Source organism: Brachionichthys hirsutus, chromosome 14 (genome assembly GCF_040956055.1).
Source record: "Brachionichthys hirsutus isolate HB-005 chromosome 14, CSIRO-AGI_Bhir_v1, whole genome shotgun sequence".
Taxonomy (NCBI): domain Eukaryota; kingdom Metazoa; phylum Chordata; class Actinopteri; order Lophiiformes; family Brachionichthyidae; genus Brachionichthys; species Brachionichthys hirsutus.
In genome coordinates, this window is record NC_090910.1 from 6,238,168 (window position 1) to 6,258,383 (window position 20,216).

A 20,216-nucleotide genomic window follows, 5' to 3' on the forward strand; every position below is an offset into this window, starting at 1 on the left:
AGTACGCCGCCTAGCATCTCAGCTAGCACGCTAACACCTAGCTTTGAAAGATGCCCGCGGTCCCGTCTTCACTCAAAACATATTTAACACAGAAAGCGTCACCCTGTCCAACTTTATCCGATAACGTTTGAACTGCTGCCCGTTATATTCCCGATCCAATTCGTTTGTTAATAGTTTCCACGTTACGAATCACCAGCTGAATTGTCGCATGTTAACTTATTCCTATTCCCCGCCTATCCTCGAAATGGTTGCATTTTGGGTATTTTCTTTTATCTTTAAACTACGTTTCCCATAATTCCCATTTCCGTTTTTGTGTCGCGTGACGTGACACATTGCACCTACACATGCGCAATGTTTGGTCAAACGTTCCGACAGAACAGAAAAGACAAGACGGTTCTACTTTGGATTTCAAACTAAAATACTCCTTTAACAACTTTTTTTTTATAAGTAGATTCACGCTGTCTTCAAAAAGCAAGCATAATCGCAAAATCATTGTTTAATAGTATTTTGTCTTACCATTATATCTAATCCTGAGTTGTTTATGTGTATTTTTGACTCGATGACATGTCCCAGAAATAAAAGGCAGAATAATTTTCGAGACTTACTGCGCTGTCTGCATAAAGTCATGCTTTTACTTTGAAAGTCTAACACCGGAAATGTACACCGTGCGGATTTATTGCCGTCGTCTTTATGTGGATGAAGAAGTAAAATAATTGTTAATAAACATATCGTATGCATCCGACAAATAAAGGCGGCTCGTGTCGCACTTTCCAGCCACCTTATTATCAATGATAAGAGTTATTTCTTGGAAGACGCCATTTGAAGCTTTGCAGTTTCTGTTTCGACTCGGGGGGAAATGGAACACATCCGGACGCCAAAGGTAGTGCTAGCCTAAGCTAACATTTAAGCTAATTCAAAATGGACTGGGTTCGGTTAGCGGTTCGGGCCTGCCCTGCCCGGGGTTCGTGTATTGCTTGAGTTTTGTAATGTGTGTAAGGTTATCAGTGTTTAGATATTGTGCTTGTGTATCATTCCGCGGTATCACTCCGCGGTACCAGCCCGAGGACTCGCAGGTGTCGGCCGGCAGTTCGTGTCAGACGTGACGGCTTGTTGGTTCGGGCTGCGGGCTGCGGGCTCCCACCTGCACCGCCTATTATTGATTGATTAGCGTTACAGTAACGAGCCTGTGCTGATCCAGGTGGGACATGCCCGGAACCACCTCCCTAGGCCCCACCCTAATAATAATAATAATAATAATAAAAAAACGGATTTTAAATATGATGGTATTGATTTAAGATCAAAAAAGTAATATTGCGTTTTGTGAATTTAATTATGCTTTTTTTTTTTTTTTTAAAGAACACCTTTCCCTCAAGTACAGTTTATATTCAAATCCAGTATGCTGGAATACAAAGGCAACACACACCCACTGTTCAAACACTTAGGAAATGCACTGTGATCGTAACAATCACTGAAGCTTGTTCTGCATGTGCCTTGCCAATCTCACAAGTCAGGGGCATTCGCTAGGTCCACACCTGTGGTCCTCTTTTATTCGGCGCGTGTCTGAAGGTGAGCTTCCTTCATCGCATTGAATTCACCCTTTGGCGAGTCATTGCAGACTCTCAAATGGCTGTTTTCTATTAATGTAATGTCATGCGAAGCATTTCTGAGGTGAAAACAGAAACCAAAGAAAAGGACGTCCGGCACCTTGCTTGACCCGTCCAGGGTGCGGTAAACGTGCCAAAAGATAACAATCAATGCAACTTTGGCCTTTAGTCAAATCAACAGGATTATTTTTTTTCATGACGGAATGTATTTTTAACGTGTAATTCTTTATTTGAGACGGTTTCTTCTAGTGAGCTTGTTACGTGTTTAATAGTGCTAAAAAATTCAGTATTGGCAGGAAAAACGGAGAAGAGCAGTTGTGTTTAATTTGTTAAACTAAATCCATTTAGTCAATAATGTGATTTGATTTTCTTCCCACATCCATAAATCATTTCTGATTCTCATCTTAATGGAATTGGCAGATGAGCGTGAGGCCAGGTGGGCAGGAAAAAGAAGCGAGCCAACTGGAGCGAGTTCCGTTTATGCAGATTCTGTTTCAGTTGCCCTCCCTCTCTTTCCCTCTCTTTCCCTTTTTTTTTACAACTTCCCAGCCGGTGGAAGACTTAAGCGCTTCCCGCTGACGAGGGTAACTTCTGATTGGCGTGGGTTCCCCCCCGCTGCTCTGTTATGTTTCCAGGTGGAGCAGGTGCGGCTTTTGGATCGCTTCAGCAACAAATCCACAAACGGCACGCTGTACCTCACGGCGACGCATCTCATCTTCGTGGAGAGCAGCTCTGTCAGCTCGCCCTCTGCTGGGCAGGAGGTCTGGGTGAGTGCGCGTGAGGACGGCCGCATCCTGCCAGTGTCACGCCGACGGCTGGAATAAATAGATGAGGATTATACCGAGTGGACTCTTAACGGTTTAACCGTGAATCTGGATGAGCAGCATTTGCTGACATTTCATTGGCTCTTGTGTAGCAATTTCAGAGATTGCACAAAACAGTACATGAGAGGAAAAAAATAAAATGCTGATGCATGCATGATAATAACAGAGTTCCTGTTGGTCCCCTTTTAAAGGCTTCCATAGAGTCCTGATTACTTTTTAGGAAGCAATATGCTAGCGTGCTTTTAATTAGCGCACCGATAACCTTCGTATGCTTTTATGTGACATGTTAAATGGTGGCGTTCCAGTGGTCAGATCTCAGTGACTGGTCTGCGTCGTGGAAATGCTGGGACTGTTTGAGTTGTGAATGTGCAGCAGATCCGGGACCCTTGACCTCCTCGTCGCCGTCCTTCCTGCTTTATGTGCTGACAAAGCACAACGTTTACTTTTCTCACTTGCAGAGCACGCACTGATATCGTTTTCCCTTTCCTGTCCACGGAAAGTAAACGATTTAGAATCTGTCTGCTGGTCAGAGACTTTGCTTCACTGTTTGAGCGCCATAAAATATGAAACGGCCGGCGTTAATGAGTTGCTGTCTCTTTCAACAGATGGTGAGATCAGCATGCATAATGTGCATGCGTTAGCATGCGAGTTGCCACTGATGAATGTTCATCTTTATGGATTCCAGTGGTTACACTCCCTGGAGATTTCAGATGGATCGATGGATGTCGGGGATTTACTGCATTTCTCCTCCCTGAACTGCGTTCTTTAGAAATAAATCGGGATCAAACTACAAAGAATTCAGCTCAGAACGCTCGTTCGTGAAATCCTTGCGCAGATCAACGCCCCGAATCGATTTCCGTCCTCATCCTTGTTTACTTCAGGCGCTGTTGCAAGCGTAAAGACTCGACTGTTTGGCAATCGTGCCGGCGTTCAGGGCGCCCCGATGCGTTTGTGAAATACTTGTGTTCTGTTTTTGTATCACTGTGGAGAGATGACAGGGCGGCGCTCTGATGACGTCGTCGTCTTTTGCCGGTTCGTCTTAACAGAGATCCTCCGTTTCGGCTTCCTCTGCAGATTTTGCATCACCACATCGCCTCCGTGGAGAAGCTCGCTCTGACCACCACGGGGTGTCCCCTGGTCATCCAGTGCCGCAACTTCCGGCTGGTTCATTTTGTCGTCCAGAGAGAAAGAGACTGCCACGACATTTACAGCTCGTTGTTGCGTCTTCTGCAGCCAGGTGGGTTTCACCGTGTCTGTCTGTCTGTCTGTCTGTCTGTCTGCGTCTCCTCAGGCGTCTCGCCCCTCGTCTTCTTGCGCCTCCTTACGAGAGACGTGTTCATTTCTGCACACGTCTGCCTCCCTCGAGCAGAAGCCTACGAGGAGCTGTACGCATTCTCCTACAACCCCAAGCAGAATGACCAGCAGAGGGAGGAGGGGTGGCAGCTCATCGGCCTGGGGGCGGAGTTTGAGAGGATGGGCGTGCCGTGCGACCAGTGGCAGCTCACCGACGTCAACAGAGACTACAAGGTAGTCGCAAGCTGGAAGGACTAGGTTTGATGCTGCCGCTGCAATTCCTTCCTTCCTTTCTGCTCGCAGGAGTCGGACGAACTGACAGTTGAGGCGAAAATGTTTCGTGATTTGAAATGATTTTGGGCTATTTTCACATAAACTTAGGATTTAAATTGGTTGTAAATGATTATATATATATATATATATATACGTACATACACACATCAAAGACTGCATAATATTTTACCACATCAGTTTATTTGACATTTTCAATGTCTATTATTATTATTATTATAAACTTCCAATGAGTGCCTGAAACCTTGAAATTTGTGATTTTGAGCAAAATAAATTCGGGCTTTGACAGTTTTTGAAAATGCACAGCACAAGACCAGCGATCAAAGACAATACAAACTGTTGAATGCTTAAAATACCCTTTTGGAACATGTGTGGTATCACAAAGCGCCCCCCCCCCCCCCCCCCCACACACACACAAGTCTCAGTCACTCTAACCATCAGCAAGCAGAGGTTCGCCACTTCGTCAAACACTCATTCACATTAAAAATGACTGCACATGGGCTTTGGAACACTTTGTAGAAACATTGTCAGTAAATCGTTTTGTTTGCGCCGTCCTTCGTGGGTTTGAAAGCCTTTGTTCTAAGAACCCGACTGCGACTGAGGGTATGGCGCTGTTTGAGCAGTTACCTAAACTTCATGCACGCTCCAGCAGATGGTGCTAGAGCTCCTCCTCTTATTCTGTGTGGAGCAAACATATTTGTCCAGAGAAAAATCGCCACCAGCTTTGATTTTGACCGTTGACCATGTTGAAACCTGCTGATGATATCTGTCTCCTGGTGCGTGAGAGTGTGTGTTGCGTTTACGTTCTTCGTTTGGCTCCGCAGGTGTGTGAGACATATCCACGAGACCTCTACGTTCCCATCACCGCCAGTAAGCCCATCATTGTGGGGAGTTCTAAGTTCAGAAGCAAAGGACGCTTTCCTGTACTCACGTACTTCTACCAAGAAAAGAAGGTATTTGTCATGAGTATTAATAGATTGCACACAGTACTAGCAGGAATCCTCTGCTGTGATTTCAAGCCTTTAAATTCCCATATGCATGACGTTTACTTTAGCCGGCAGGCTACAACAGTATACTAGCGAAGGTAAAAGGAGGACAAAAGGAAATGTCACTCCAAATACGCTGCTGCAGTTTACACGACATCGTTTACACGTCCACAACTGTTGTGAGAGAACACAGCAAATTCACGTTCATGTTTGAGCTGAATATTTTACACCAGGAATGCTGACAGGATTAATGGAGTAACGTGTCGCATGTATGTGGCTGACATGCTGTGGAAAGCTACCCACTTGATTTTCATTTCCTTCGCACAGGTTGAGGTTGTGTCCTTTTTTATTGGGTAGTAAATGAAAATGAATAATTGCCTTGTTTGTTGAAATTACAGTGAAATCTGTATGGCATTTTTCAAAATGTCGCTGCACTGTGGTTGAATAAAAAAACGTGTACACATTGTCTACGTTAAACTGCTCGGTGGAATTTTCAGGGCCGATACGATACCGATTATTTAGTACCTCGTCAAAGAGGCCGATAAGCAAGGACAAAAGTAATCGTGTTGTCACTCATATCCTCTCCACCAGTTTTTACATTCCAGATTAACCAGTAAAACAACCAGGATTAGTTATGTCTGTCGTTCACGTCAGAGTTGTTCCTGTGTCAATCTGGAAAAATCTGATTGGCTTCAGCCTATTTAGTATTTTACAACAAGTCATTAAGGATTGGAATGGTGAAAGACTTAATCTTCAAAGGGAAGTCTTAATAAATGCTTTAAATGAATTCACAAGTACACCACCAGGAGGGAGCTGACATGAAATAGTTGAAACACAGAATGAGGTAAATTAAGGTGTCGGATGCTCACGTTCTGTGTCTGTCCTTAATCCCAATCTTCATCCTGACAGGCGGCGGTGTGCCGATGCAGTCAGCCTCTCTCCGGTTTCAGTGCACGATGCTTGGAGGACGAGAGCATGCTGCAGGCCATCTGCAAGGCCAATCACAACAGCCGCTTTGTCTACGTCATGGATACGAGGCCGAAGGTAAGAGCGTAAGGTTTTATTTACGCACACGCTCGCTCGGTGCTGCGTGAAAAACAACAACACAATATTTCTGCTCTTCTCTTTCCTCTCCCGCAGCTGAACGCATTAGCTAACCGAGCGGCAGGCAAAGGCTACGAGAACGAGGACAACTACTCCAACATCCGCTTTCAGTTTGTCGGCATCGAAAACATCCATGTGATGAGGACCAGCCTGCAGAAATTGCTCGAAGGTGTCGCTCCACACACGCCCGCGAACGTTTAAAACGCATTGATTTGAAGGAGGGTTCTTAAGAAGTGGTCTGTGTGTGTCGCGCAGTGATTGGGGCTCGCTCTCTTTCCATGAGCGACTACTTGGTGGGCCTGGAGAGCAGCGGCTGGCTGCGGCACATCAAAGCTGTCGTAGACGCAGCCATCTTTCTCACCAAGGTGAAGTTCTTTCCTCACAACCGCTGCACAATCGGTGGCACATTATCATAATCCCGGGTGCAAGGTGAACCTAAGGCCCAATCCCAAACCGTTCTGGACAATAGACGTGCGTATTTTGCAAGCAGAGTCTGATATTTTTACCGTTTCTTTGGTTCCTCACTGCATATCAAGTCAAATTTGTCACGAGTTGGTTAAAAGTAGCAGCAACAGGCTTGTATAAAACTGTAATACTTTCATGTTTTCAAGGGAAGCTCGAGAAAAATAAGGAATCTGCTGCCGAACCGGTGTGGTAGCCTGGCCGGACTGTTTGCTATCGCGTGATAATTATCTTAACCACAATGAGACTTATCTACTGACACTTGAGGAGTGGTTTCTCATTTCCTAGATAAAGGAGTTCAGCCACCATAACTGAGGTGTTGAGGTTAGGAGGAGGGCTGGGATTGAACCTCAGTCTCACTGCCCATTATTGTTCATCTCCTCTGGACCAGAACACAAAGTTCTCACACAGAACTGCTTCGTTTCTCTCAACCCTCTGCTGTCTGGCTCCCCTCTTGGCTTCAGGCTGTGGCGGTGGAAGGAGTCAGTGTCTTGGTGCATTGTTCCGACGGATGGGACAGAACAGCCCAGGTCTGTTCATTGGGAGCGCTGCTTATGGACCCTTACTACCGCACCATCAAGGGGTTCATGGTACAAATACACATGCAGTTTTGCACTAATTAAAGAAGCATAATGGAGACTATGAAATTCCTCCTAGATGTTTATTCTCATGTTTCTCCTTTCAGGTCCTCATAGAGAAAGACTGGATCTCCTTTGGCCACAAGTTTGCTGACAGGTGAGGTTCAAACTGGATTCATTCATATAATCAGTAGTTATATGAATATAATATAATAATAGAGTGTTTATACTAGTAATTTAGTTCTTAAATAGTAAGGCTGTGTGTGGCTGTTTAATTCATTTGCGTACCTCTAGGTGTGACCAGTTGGACGGGGATCCTAAAGAAGTTTCTCCCATCTTCACCCAGTTCCTGGAGTGTGTCTGGCAGCTGACGGAACAGTTCCCACAGGTGTGTGTGTGTGTGTGTGTGTGTGTGTGTGTGCGTGTGAGCACGTCTCCTCTATTGTATTCATGCAAGGCGGGCGTACTGTGTTGAGCAGCTTCACATATTCTATGGCTTTCGTATGTTTTATGTCAGGCGTTTGAGTTCAGCGAGTGGTTCCTGATGCAGATTCATGAACACGTGCACTCGTGTCAATACGGAAACTTCCTGGGCAACAATCAAAGACAGCGAGAGGAGCTGCAGTGAGTTCACCGACACGTTTTTATGCATTCATTTTGTTCAGCCCACTGAATTAAAGCTGAAATTCTGCATCTGACTATTTTAAAATTCATTGTGGTACTGTAAAGAAAAAACATTTGATACTCTGTCCAAATATTTATGGACACCAACTGTATATGATGCACATCCGGCTAAATTTCAACAACACATTTTTTTAATCTTTGCCCCTTTCACTACTTCTCAGCACTATCTGCACTGGCAATATTAAAATAGTCCATTTATAGAAGCTTTTAAAGTTTTAATGCGTTGGAGATTGTGCTTTTTTTGCATTCCAGGTTAAGAGAACGGACTCACTCGCTGTGGGCTTTTCTAACCGGCGAGAGACAGAACTACTTGAATCCTTTCTACAGCTCGGCGTATTCTGAAGCGCACCACGTCCTGGAGCCTTCCACATTGCCGCATAATTTCAAGTCAGTAATGCACTCCACATTTCTGTCCTGCAGAGTTTTAATTCCAAGCACAACCTTTCCTAACAGCGAAGGCTGTCTGAGATGATTTGTAATCTACAAATCATCTTACCTCTGCTCTTTTTAAAAAAAAATATTTTATTTTATTAAGGTTCTGGAGGAACATGTACCATCAGTTTGATCGGGCCATGCACCCACGTCAGTCTCTCCTCAAGACCGTCCTGACTTTGAGAGAGAACAGCCTCAAGGCAGAAGGCTCGATTCAAGCGCTCGAGAATGTGAGTCTCCAAAGAAGAACTTTCCTTTATAAGGCTCGCATGTTGCAGGTCACCGAATCAGCAGCAGGAACTGCCATGCGTACAGGAAGTGGTACCGTGACCCACGTTATTCTGGCTGAGGACGACATAGGCTGACAAGGGCAGATTGCAACAAAGTGAAGCAGTAAATCATGGCCTGTTAACTGAAGTTGTTGTTTTACACATTTACTTCTTTTGTCTCCCCCCCCCCCCCCCCCCTCGCTGTCCAGCGTCTCCACCAGCTTGGCGGCAATGCTGTTGCCGAGCCCCCTGCAACACCTCCCACCAGAGACCTGCGCTCAAACTCCAAAACCCTCCCGCCACGTCCTGACGCCTTCATTCTGGGAGCGCCCGTCAGCCACAAAGAAGTGCAGGAAGAGGAGGATGAGCGGCAGGAGGAGATGGGCGAGGAGGCCACCGAGGGCTCTGACACGGAGCGGACAGTAGAGGGTAGCAGTGGCTCAGAAAGCAGGAAGCAAAGCTACGGCGAGCTTGAAGGGACATACGAGTTAGTCTGCGAGTTAGCCAAAGAGGAGCCAGCTGCGGTCAGCCTGGAGTTCGGAGTGGCACGCATGACCTGCTGAGACCAAATGGGAGGATTGTGGGATGCTGAAGGACTGGGTGAGAGGGTTTGCTTAAAGTGTGCGTTGTCAGGAGGAAGCTTTCGTTCTGTGTGTGGCTGATTATTATGGTCCTGAATGGGCAGAGTGGATGAGGTGTCGTGTGTCTGTCGCGTCTGAATCTCAATGGAAGGCCACATTGTCATATACTGATGCACCGAGAGAAAAGATTTTTTTTTTTTTAAAGAATGTTGCAAAGGATTACAAATGGACTAAGAATAAATTCATCTAAAACAGTGTCTCTTCTAGTTTTTCCAGCTTTTCCCTGTATATTGAATTCATTTTTTTTTTAAACGTGTGGCCTTAATATTTTTATCAGATTGGGAAAATCGAGAGGAAATCACATTTGTTGGCACCAGAATTATTTCATGTCATCCAAAAGGCTTAAATCCAGCACTAATCTGAACGCTGCTCAATCTGCTTGAGCAGATTATGCCAGTGTGACTCACTGAAAACAAAGTGGTTCTGAAAAGAGCTGGCATTTCAGCCAAGCTTTAGAAATACTCTTATGTACAAAATGACTTTATGCTTTCAAAAGGCTGGTTATGTCAAGACTGCAAGCCAGTCACTAGAAATACTAGTGTCTACAACGTACACATGCGTATGCGAAGTCTCCACAACATGCCATGGTGGCAGGTATAAAAGATTAGTAGGGCCATCGTTACAAAAGAAATCAGCTTGAGAGTCAACGTTCGTCAAACCTGCTGCCATTTGGACGAAATGCGATAAAATTAAACCCAAAAATCCACCTAATCTAAAATAATCCAGCCCTGAAAGTCACCCAGAACCAAAGATTGGGACTAAATACAGTTGTCTTTCAGACCGTGACTGAAAAAAATGTTCAAATGTGGCTTGCATTATTTGTGTCTTAAAAAAAAAAAAGTCTAACATAATGTAATTGACCAAAACCAGTTTGTCCCACATATTTGTTTCATCTTTCTGCTGTGTCAAATACTCCTGACCCTAAATCAGGCATCAGTGTGAGATGTCATTGGAGGAGATAACTGGTTTTATGTACATGCTGTACATAAAAAAAAGACTTTTATTTGAACTGACTCCGAGCAGAAAGCATTTTTCCTTTAATGTTTTTTAGAAGAGGACTGACACAGACTGCTGCAGGAGTCTGCAACTGTTAACGTTGTTATATATTTAGTATACGCTGCATATATAATTCTACAAATTGGAAAAGTGCCCTAAGCTCTCTTTGCCATCACCACATCTCGGAGCGAGGCATTTTCCGACTGGGTTAGATTTTAATGTCAAGCAGATGGATTTGGGTCAGAAGTTAATATTTATTTTAGAGCTGGTTGGTTTGTTGGCGCCGCTGCTTTGCTAAGCTAATGCTCATCCTGTACCACTGGTTTCAGACTCGTGTCATCAGAATATGGAGTGGGAGTCATTCGGATTGAATGTGATGTGCGTCTGTCTGTGGCTTTGCGTGACAAGAAAAGCACCGTTTTTCTGGTCGTCCGGATGTTTCATCCAGCCTGTGCTGTGCGCCACTAAATACTTGATGAAATTTGTGCACGGAGCGTGAGCAGGGAGCTTGTTCCACCATAAACATAACTCTTTTAATCCAGTAGGAATAAATGGGAGATTTGTGCTGTCACACACACACACACTCATGCAGCCATCGGACAAAGTGGCCTCAGACAAATCAGAACAGTGACAACATGGACTAAAGGGTAGCGGTACGATGTGCGTGCTCTCTGTACCAGCTTTCACCACAGCGTCCTCGTAGAGAGAAGCTGCTGAGGACTGAATCATTCAGACGAATGATGCACGACATGCTGCAAGGACGCTTCAGAGGACAAGGAGGGAAAGATGTCCTCACTCTGAAACCGAACCCACCCAGCAACATGTTCATGTACATGCTGCAAGGACGCTTCAGAGGACAACGAGGGAAAGATGTCCTCACTCTGAAACCGAACCCACCCAGCAACATGTTCATGTACATGCTGCAAGGACGCTTCAGAGGACAAGGAGGGAAAGATGTCCTCACTCTGAAACCGAACCCACCCAGCAACATGTTCATGTACATGCTGCAAGGACGCTTCAGAGGACAAGGAGGGAAAGATGTCCTCACTCTGAAACCGAACCCACCCAGCAACATGTTCATGTACATGCTGCAAGGACGCTTCAGAGGACAACGAGGGAAAGATGTCCTCACTCTGAAACCAAACCCACCCAGCAACACGTTCATGCACGCTCTCATTAGTATGTAGACCGATGTCTAATACATGTAGTGTAGCTCGGAGTATGTGTGGACAAATCTGCTCATGTTGCAACTTGTACATTTGCAAAATGTGTATTTGTACAGATGCTTGTGTGCACTCAATTCGTATTACGCATTCATGGATTGTGAATAAACAGCAGATCCCTGAACACATCCATAAATTTCAGTGCAATTGAATCAATTGCTCCACATATGCATACGCATGTGGAGATAGAGTTACACAACACACTTTTAATTGTGATGCAATAGTTTTTGACTGTAATGATCTTGTGTGTCAGGGCCGGTCGGATGCTGCAGTAACACAACTCTGCAGCTGATAAATATGCCACAAATTGCATATGACCTTCATCGATGCTAATTCATTATTTTTGGATCCACCCCCAAAATGATGTTTCCTTATTTTCTGCCATATTCTCAGCCTTCCAAGTGTCAAGTAATTTTTGTGTATTCCAGTTTACAGGCAAACAAACCAGTAGAACACACACACACACACACACACCCCTACACGTACACACACACACACAATCTTCTTCAGTGCAACGATGTCAGAAGAGGTTGTGGTTGTTTATTCAGTAGAACTCTCTTTTGCAGACCAGACAGCCACACCTTGGAATTATTGTATTAGAATTATAAATTTGGACCACTTAGTCATCAAACCAGTCAAACTGGACGCTGGAATTCTGCTGTGGGTTTTATTTTCTTTTACCTTAACAACAGACTTAATAGTGGATTTTTAGTAGACCGTTTATGGTTTTACGACTGGTCCGGCTTTTAGACCCACCATCAACCCCTCGATGACGAGCTGCGACCAAAAATCAAAGATCATTTTTAACTTCTCAAATTTATTGAATGTAAAGATTGTGCATTTTGAACTGGCGGTAGAAGAACAGATGATCGCAGTAATCAAACACAAAATGAATGTCATGCTAAACCAGAATGACCAGTAAGTGACAATGCAACACAGGGAACTCTTCCCTCTTATGTTAAATTATCTGCACATTAATTGAAACCAAAACTCCTCACTTCAGCAACTTCAGAATTTGTTTTTAAACACACTCAATTGCTCTTTCATGTATAAACACAAAATAAAAACATCAACTGCTTACCTGGGAATCTCTGCTTACTGAATCTTTGACAACCAACAGTGACTTGCACTATAAAAAAAATGTTTCTTCATCAGTTTATATTTGTAAACTCAAAACACACAAAACAAAAAGTGCATCAGCTGTGACACCGATGCACACGTCATTGCTTCGGCTAAGTCCACGGAGCTGGAAATGTCCTCTGCAGTCGTCGTAGTAGGTATAGTAGTTATTGGTATTGATCCAGCATCTCCGTGTAAGATGAGTTCCTCTGCAATGGCGTGGGGCTTCTTTTAACTTTGCTATACGATGTCACACCAGGAGGGACGCCTTGTTCTTGCTTTGAGCACGAAGAACTGAGACACTTTTGTCATGTCCTCAGGGTTAGAAGTCATCTTTTGAAGTACTCAACAGGTTTATCTTTGAGAGAATGTTGTTTTGTTTCCAAAATGCCGCCCCTTCAGTTTTGACGGCTTCTTGCTTTCACATGTCAAAAGACACGGAAGGTTTTGGCACGCCTTTGTCCTCAATATAAAAGAATCCTTAAATCTGGCACGTGCGTTTTGTCATGCTACATTAGTATATGCAAACAAACGTTGCAAGTCTTCCCATCTACTGTTAAGGAATGCGAACCGATGACTATGACGATTTATATTCTTGATCATTTCTTCGCCCACCTTTGGTTTAGCACTGCGTCAGGTTGATGTATGTTGTGTTTCACCTTAGCTAGGGCAAATTCTGTCAGCTGCAGAGAGAGAGAAAAACAAAAACAAAGGATGCTCTAGATTCAAGTAACACTACCCACTGCACCACCGTGAGCGGTGCTGTTGCCTCGCACCGGGAAGGTCTCAAATTCTCAAGTTCAAATCCAATCTTCCCCTCCCCTGACTGCGCGTCACCATACGGTAATCAAACAACCTGTTCCTTATGCATTCTGCTTGAGCCTGCGCTTGCTTTGTAAATACCATCAGCATATATGAAACAGTCATAGGTTCCGTGTTAGCTGAGTGGGGAGAGTCCACTAAGACCACTAATGACTGGTTCCATACAATCATTGTGCAAAGGGTAGATAAGCTATGCAAGCACAAACACTCAACACAATGCATATGACTGCAGAACATAGTGAGACGGAAAGAGAAGCAGAGAGCAAAAATGTCCTCTAAAAATGTCCTATAACTGTCCCACTTAGTGCTGAGCGTCACTCAGGAGGCTGAAACGAGAATCCCTCTCTGACAGATGGGAGTAGGAAGCGAGGGCAGTGTGTGTGTGTGTGTGTGTGCACTTCTTCTCTTTCTTCATGCACATCTCGTGAGAATGTATCTATCTTCCTTTTCACTTTGAAGAAAGGTTTGATAGAAATGAAAAAGGTCAACTGTAAGTCAAGTCATGATTAATGAATGTCCTTATCTGATTGAATCCGGTTTCTATCTTTACCTTTGTTTTGACACATTCAATGCTATGAATAAGATTATGAAGGCTTATAAAGGCTGTCAGATTTACAATTATGATCTGGATAACATTAAAAAAAACCCTGCATGCCAGCGGGCTAAGCAGCATTAAGATATCCCCCTTAGGAACTTAACAAAATCCTTTGTGTGATCATGTGACAACTGAGCGTCAGTCTTCGGCCAGTGCCAGCCATCTGCTGCCCAGGGTCAGTTTCAAGTCCAACAGCAAGCTGACCTGTTAGCGTTCATTCTGTCTGTCCGACACGCACAGGGTGACCAGCTGAGTGACGAGCAGGCAGTCTGGGGAACTATCGTGTGGGCTGGGGGGGGGGGGAGCAGAAGGAAGAAACACTTCAGTGCTTTGCTCTGGGGAAGCCCTCAAAATGTTGTTTGAGTGGGAGTGAGCCTTTCTGCGAATCTGTGTGTACGTTGCTTGAGGTGGATGAATGAAGACATTGTTTGTAAGCAGTGGGCTGGAAGAAGCGAGCCTGTGCCCTCCACAAGAGAAGAGGAGGATGACAAGAGAGAAAAGGACCCAGGGGAAGCGAGGAAGGAGGGGAGAGGAGGTAGGCCGGGGGGGGGGGGGGTCAAGGGGGGCTAGAATAGGCAGCAAAAGTAGATCACCGTTGGCAAAAAAAGAGGGCTCACTGGTTGAATCCGCTCCAGGTAGCTCCAAAACAAAGGTTCCGATGTCGTTGCCTCACAGCAAGAAAGTTCCAGGTTCGATTCCTTTCTGGACGGAGTTTGCATGTTCTCTTCCCGTGTCTATGTGCGTTTTCTCCGGGTTCTCCAGTTTCCTCCCACCTCCTAAAGCATGCAATTTAGGCAAACTGATAACTCCAAATTGTCCGTCGGTGTGAGAGCGTGCTTGAGTGGTCGTTTATCTATGTTTGGCCCCTCGACGCTTCCGGGGTGCCCATAGTCAGCCGAGATAGGCTCCAGCAACTCCTGTGACCCGCAAGGCGGATAAAGCTGCCGTAGACGTGCTAACAGTACAGCTAATCTCCAAATTATCAATAGGTGATTACATGATAACACACACACACACACACAGAGGGTGGCAGGATGACCGGTTGTCTTAGCTTACAGACACCTGGTTATCTGTGTCCATATGGAAGGGGACTTGAGGCCATATGGCTTACATGTCTAGCCCACATTGGACTGGATGCATGTCTGAGCTCTGTGTCTGTGTGTGTGAATCCATTGCTCAGCAACCCTTACACTTGCACAGATTAAGTAATTGTTAGCCAAGCACAAACCTGAGCTCCAACTTCCCACAGTGTAATTATGCAACGCTGCAGATACTGTTTATTCTGTTGATATTTACCATAGTTGTAGAAAGATACGCCACCAGATGTAAACATGACTGTGCACAATCTCTACAGCGAGCCGTTCCACTTTGTCTCATGACTGACGTAGAAAGCTCGCGGAAGCAAACTGGACCCAAGTCTAATCCATCATATTTAATATTACTGCATGACTATCTTGATAGTCTGAAACGTGTGCTGCACAAACGCACACAGACAAACATAGGAATGGACATGATGCATGAATGTCTTATGAATGGATGAACTGTCAAAGGAAGAGAGCATCAATGGACAGGGAAGGTAGAGGAGCAGAGGCGGAAGAGGATTGGGGAGGGAGCGGAGGACAGAAACAGGCGCCCCGCCAACGCTGACGAAAGCTGCTTAGCCCACCCAGTTGCCATGGATACAGTAAAGAGCAGCACCCAGCATGTATGTGCGTGTGTGAATGAGCGAGAGAGAGTGTGTGTATGTGTGTGTGTGTGTGTGAGAGAGAGAGAGAGAGAGAGAGGGAAGGAAGGGAGGGGGGCTGCAAAGAAAAACCAGCAGGCAGACATTAAAGCAAGCCAGAGAGGGAGTGAAGGAGCAGCAGACAGCAGGGTGTAAAGAGAGAGAGAGGGAGAGAGAGAGAGAGACAGCTCAAGGGAAGCGATACAGTGGGAGTGATAGACAATGGAGGTGCAGTCGGAGTGTGTGGAGCCTCCATCGGCCCCTCAGTGTGACCCCCAGCCAACAGGGAAGATCAACAAAGCCGCCTTCAAACTCTTTGGAAAGCGACGCGCTGGATCTGGAATGGCCACTTTCTTCTCCTTCAGGAACAAAGGGACCGGGAACAACAGGATTTCGGACAATGGGAATTCTTTGAATGGAAACAGTTCCGCAGCATCTGTGGAACTCATTAGGAGCAGAACCCATGATGGACTAACACGCTCAAACAATGATGCTGATGGACAGAGAGGGGAGGGGCTTGCTGGCTTGGAGGTAGGACCAGTGAGGTCGCTCAGTAAATCGCTGAGTTTCTTCTCTCTCCTCCGACGCGGGAGTTTCAGGTCGAGTGAAAATGGAGGGACAGGGCTTGTAAGAAGAGGGAGGGGCCTGAAAGGTTTCTTTAGCAGCATGCGATGGAGACGCAAGGAAAAAGCAAACGGGGTTGATGGGGAAGAGGCGGAAGAAAAGAGGGAGAAGGAAGGCGACACCACAGACTCTGAAAAGGTAAAGGATATTACACTTACTCTTGAAGTGCCTCCCCATCATCACCAACAGGACTGTGGCAATGCAGAGACAGAACCCAGCCTCGAGACGCCCACTACTAGTGTTACCATGACACCCCCACACTGTGTTGCCATGCCAGGACCATCTGGTGAGCCAGACTCCGCCTTCCCATACACACCCACTGACTCGCCATTGTGTCCAACCATCCAAAGAGCCAAAGCTTCGATTTCCAGCCTCACCCCTTCGCTTGCTACACCCCCATTGGATGGCTGCAGCACAGGTGACCCGCCCTCAGAGCCCTCGGTGGACCGCCTCTGCTCCCTCCTATTCAATGACGTCACATCCCTGAAGAGCTTCGATTCACTGACAGGCTGTGGCGACATTATTGCCGACGCAGATGAGGAGGGGTCAGCGGGCAATGGGGGCAGTGGCACCAGTAGCAGCAGCAGTGGGGGAGGAGGGGCAAGTGTGGGCGCAAGTTCCACAAGGGTTGCCAGTATCAGCAGTGCGATGTCTCGGGGCTCCCCATCCAAAACCCAACTAACACAGCCCATGTTTTCCAATTCCCCAAGCCTAGTGCCTTCCTCCCTCAAAGCCCGGGCCCGGGCCCGAGCACCCCCACCCCCACCTCAGCAGCACCCACCTGGCAGTGGTGTTGTGGCATACATGGGCGGAGGGGAAGAAATGGCAAGTCCAGAGGGAGTTGATGATGCGGATATGCAAGGGCTCTGGCACATGCTGCCATCCACAGGCGACAACTCACCTGCTTTGCTTCGATTACACCAACCTCCCTCTTCAGCCTGCCCCCCTCTCGCCACGTCCAGTCATGCCAGCAGCCAACTGCCCTCGGCCCCCAGGAGCGCAGAGCGGAAGGCACCCCAGGTGAAGACGCTGGGGCTCAGCAAGATTCCGTCAGTTGGCGCAGCAGGAAGTCGAGCAGCTAAACCCCCCCTGCCTCACACGCATGGCCGTCGTCCGACATCACCTTGTGAAAAAGAGCCTCTGAGTGATGAGGGGTACTGGGACACACCCTCCGCGACACCAGCGGCGACACCCGACGAGAGGGGGCTGCGGCGTGACCAGGATGTTCCCCTTTCACGGGACAGTTGCTCCGGAGACCATTTGTATGACCTTTACAACGAGCACGAAGAGGAAGCACCTGACGAAGAGTGGGAGGCAGACGGAAACCTAAACAGCACTCCTTCTCCATCCACTGAATACAAACTCAGCCCCACCTCCCAAACGGCTCCACCTTCCTCCTCCTCTTCCTCTTCCTCTTTTCGATCAATGAAAGGCAGCGCCAGCCTTCCTCGAGAATCCAAGATCCCGGTGAGCAGCAGACAAGCGTCTCCTCCTCATTCTGTAAGCCAGTCAGCTCTGTCTTCTGTTCTGGAGGCTCAATCCCCTCCGCCAAAGACTTGTGCAGCTCTCCCAGCTCGCACCAGGATCCCCGTATCAAAGGTGCCAGTTCGGCGTTCTGGGAGCAAACCTGGCAGCACAACCAAAACAACTGCCAGCAAGAAATAGTTCCTGTCAAATAGGTTATTCGCACCTAATAACTTATGGACTTGAGTGTATGTTGCTTCAGGGCTGTTTATGCGGAGCCAAAAAAAACATGTTTTTCCCCACACCATGAAAAATGTTGAGCTTTAGAGTTAGCAGGCAATAAATTCCTGTCAGGTCTTAAAAGCTCTCATTCCGTATGTGCTTTGGCTTATGACAGGCTTGAAAAGAATAAGTGGGTTAGTTCCTTTAGAGAAAGTCACGAGAAGCTCTGTTAACACTTCACAGCACTCCGAGGGAACTTTGGTAGGTTGACTCTTGACAATCACATTTGCCTTGTTCCTTTCCTGGAAAGGTTCCTGACCTGCGGAGGTTTTAACAGCTCACGATTGCACACAAAAAAGAGCAGAGCAACGTTTCAATCTTTTATGTGTATGTTTTTTTCCCTCATGAAATTCCTCATGATTTGCTCATAAGGACCTCGTCTAATCAACTTAGTCTAATTTGTAACAAATGACCTCCTAATTCTTTGTTCTTAGAGCCAAAGCTAAAAGAAGCAAGTCTTCATTTCACACCCTCTGAACAAATGAACTGTTTTTGTTTGATTTTTTTTTTTCTGTTTGGCTGCTGTATGAGACTTTGGCTTTTTAGAAGATGATCTTCTGACCACACACTGAATGTGAAAAATATGAACCGTTTTTGTTGTTGTCTCCAAACGCAGCAAAGCTTCTTTGCAGAAGGCTACACAAAATCTTTTCTATGTTGATTACACTTGGATCTCCTAAGTTATATTGTGCCCTCCCGCATCACCTGATTTTACATCTTCATGACGCCAATCTCTGGGATTTACAACTGTTGAAATACCGATGGAAATCGACAAAACTATCGCAATACTCGAACCTGGAGTGATTTCCTTGCACTTCAATACATAGAAACACACACCTGCACATTTTTTTCCTCTCCCAGCATGATGGGACATGCGAGGCACAAAAGGTCAGGGAACATCTTTCAATGCGGAATGAGCTGAGTTACACACACTGTTCAACCTGGCACTGCTTTGTAGCTACACTGAATGGCTTTCTTCACTAAGGACGCCTGCATAAACTACAATTATTCTCTAGTTAGTTCTTTTCTCGATTACTAGATTGCGTACAGTTTGTTATAGACTTCCTGTTCCTAAATCGTTCTGTTCAGATCTTAAACTGTGATTGCGCCAACTTTTTAATGCTCTGCTTTCTGTTATTCTTTATTCATTTCCTGTACAGGCTCGAGTTTGTTGACGGGAGATGCTTCCCGGCTGTCAAGTGGGTTTAAATAACCAGAATATATTCATGCGGAATAAGGCCTTCTGTGACCCCTGCCCTTCAGGTCACAAGGGGACTTCCTTAAACATGAACAATTATTACACTTGAGAGTCATTCTGCTTCATGGGAGGTTTTCATCTCATTTAGAATGTGACGATTGATTTGCAGTGCTGCCTCCTGTATCAGATATCTCGTCATGCTCCTCACGGCATTAGGCAGGCCATGGCGTAAACTGATCCCAGATCTGTAGTAAATCTGCCCCACATCCGATAAAAAGGGAGGGCTAAAGTTCAGTCGGTGAACAGAGAATTTTCATGTCTCTTCGTATTCTTTGTTCTTTTATTATAAGATTGACAAAAGGAAGTTTATATGAAATGGAGTGATGCCGAACGGCAACATCTTTGTTTGACTGAGATGAGCAACAATTTATTCCTGGTCGAAAAAAAAGTGTCCTCCATAATTACACCTTTCCTGTCAGTTTCTTTTGTAATCAGAAACCATTTCACTAGAATGAAACACAGAGGCCATTGTATTCCCAACCGGCTTTGCTCTGGGTATTTTTGAGGTAAAGTTTACTTCTCCTATTTCTTTATGACAGAACATTTGGGTCCTTACATTATCATTTCCTGTTATGAAAAGCATATTATGTTTCCTTCTTTGTTTTTTTGCCGTCAATCTGTTGACAGTGTGAATTCTTTCCACTTTTCATATTTAATTAATAAAGTTGTGTTTTGAGTTGATGGATGAACTCCTGACTCTTTGTGACCGCATTACACAACAATCACTCACTGTCATGCCAGACGGCTTTGTATCTTTGGGGAGGAGAGGACAGTCAAACCATTTAGAGCGCATCATTGTCTAACTCCGCCCCCTCCCAGCTTTTCCACTCCCACATCTTAAAACTCCAAGGGTTTCATTTGGACGTAGATGTGAGAAACAGCGATGTCTTTGTTTATATGCAGCATGTGGCATTTTCATTGTGGCGTCATGCTTAATAAAAC

The 20,216-nt window shown here is 45.7% G+C and overlaps 2 protein-coding genes across 3 annotated transcripts; both read left to right on the forward strand.

Moving 5' to 3' along the window:
* The first annotated feature begins 704 nt into the window (after positions 1-704).
* Positions 705-9,363, forward strand: mtmr6 (myotubularin related protein 6). Of its 2 annotated transcripts, XM_068747773.1 has the most exons (15): positions 705-880; positions 2,240-2,371; positions 3,503-3,665; positions 3,798-3,955; positions 4,837-4,965; positions 5,908-6,042; positions 6,139-6,271; positions 6,358-6,467; positions 7,029-7,154; positions 7,250-7,299; positions 7,437-7,530; positions 7,660-7,766; positions 8,079-8,213; positions 8,362-8,488; positions 8,737-9,363. In XM_068747773.1, exons 1-15 carry the CDS (start codon positions 857-859, stop codon positions 9,088-9,090), a joined length of 1,977 nt encoding a protein of 658 aa, XP_068603874.1. In that variant the 5' UTR covers positions 705-856; the 3' UTR covers positions 9,091-9,363. The 2 variants fall into 2 exon arrangements, with proteins under 2 accessions (XP_068603874.1, XP_068603873.1); XM_068747772.1 differs by having other exon boundaries at positions 3,503-3,955.
* Positions 9,364-15,868: 6,505 nt separating this feature from the next.
* Positions 15,869-17,935, forward strand: amer2 (APC membrane recruitment protein 2). Its single transcript, XM_068748161.1, has one exon. The coding sequence runs from the start codon at positions 15,869-15,871 to the stop codon at positions 17,933-17,935; it is 2,067 nt and encodes a 688-aa protein (XP_068604262.1).
* Positions 17,936-20,216: the final 2,281 nt, after the last annotated feature.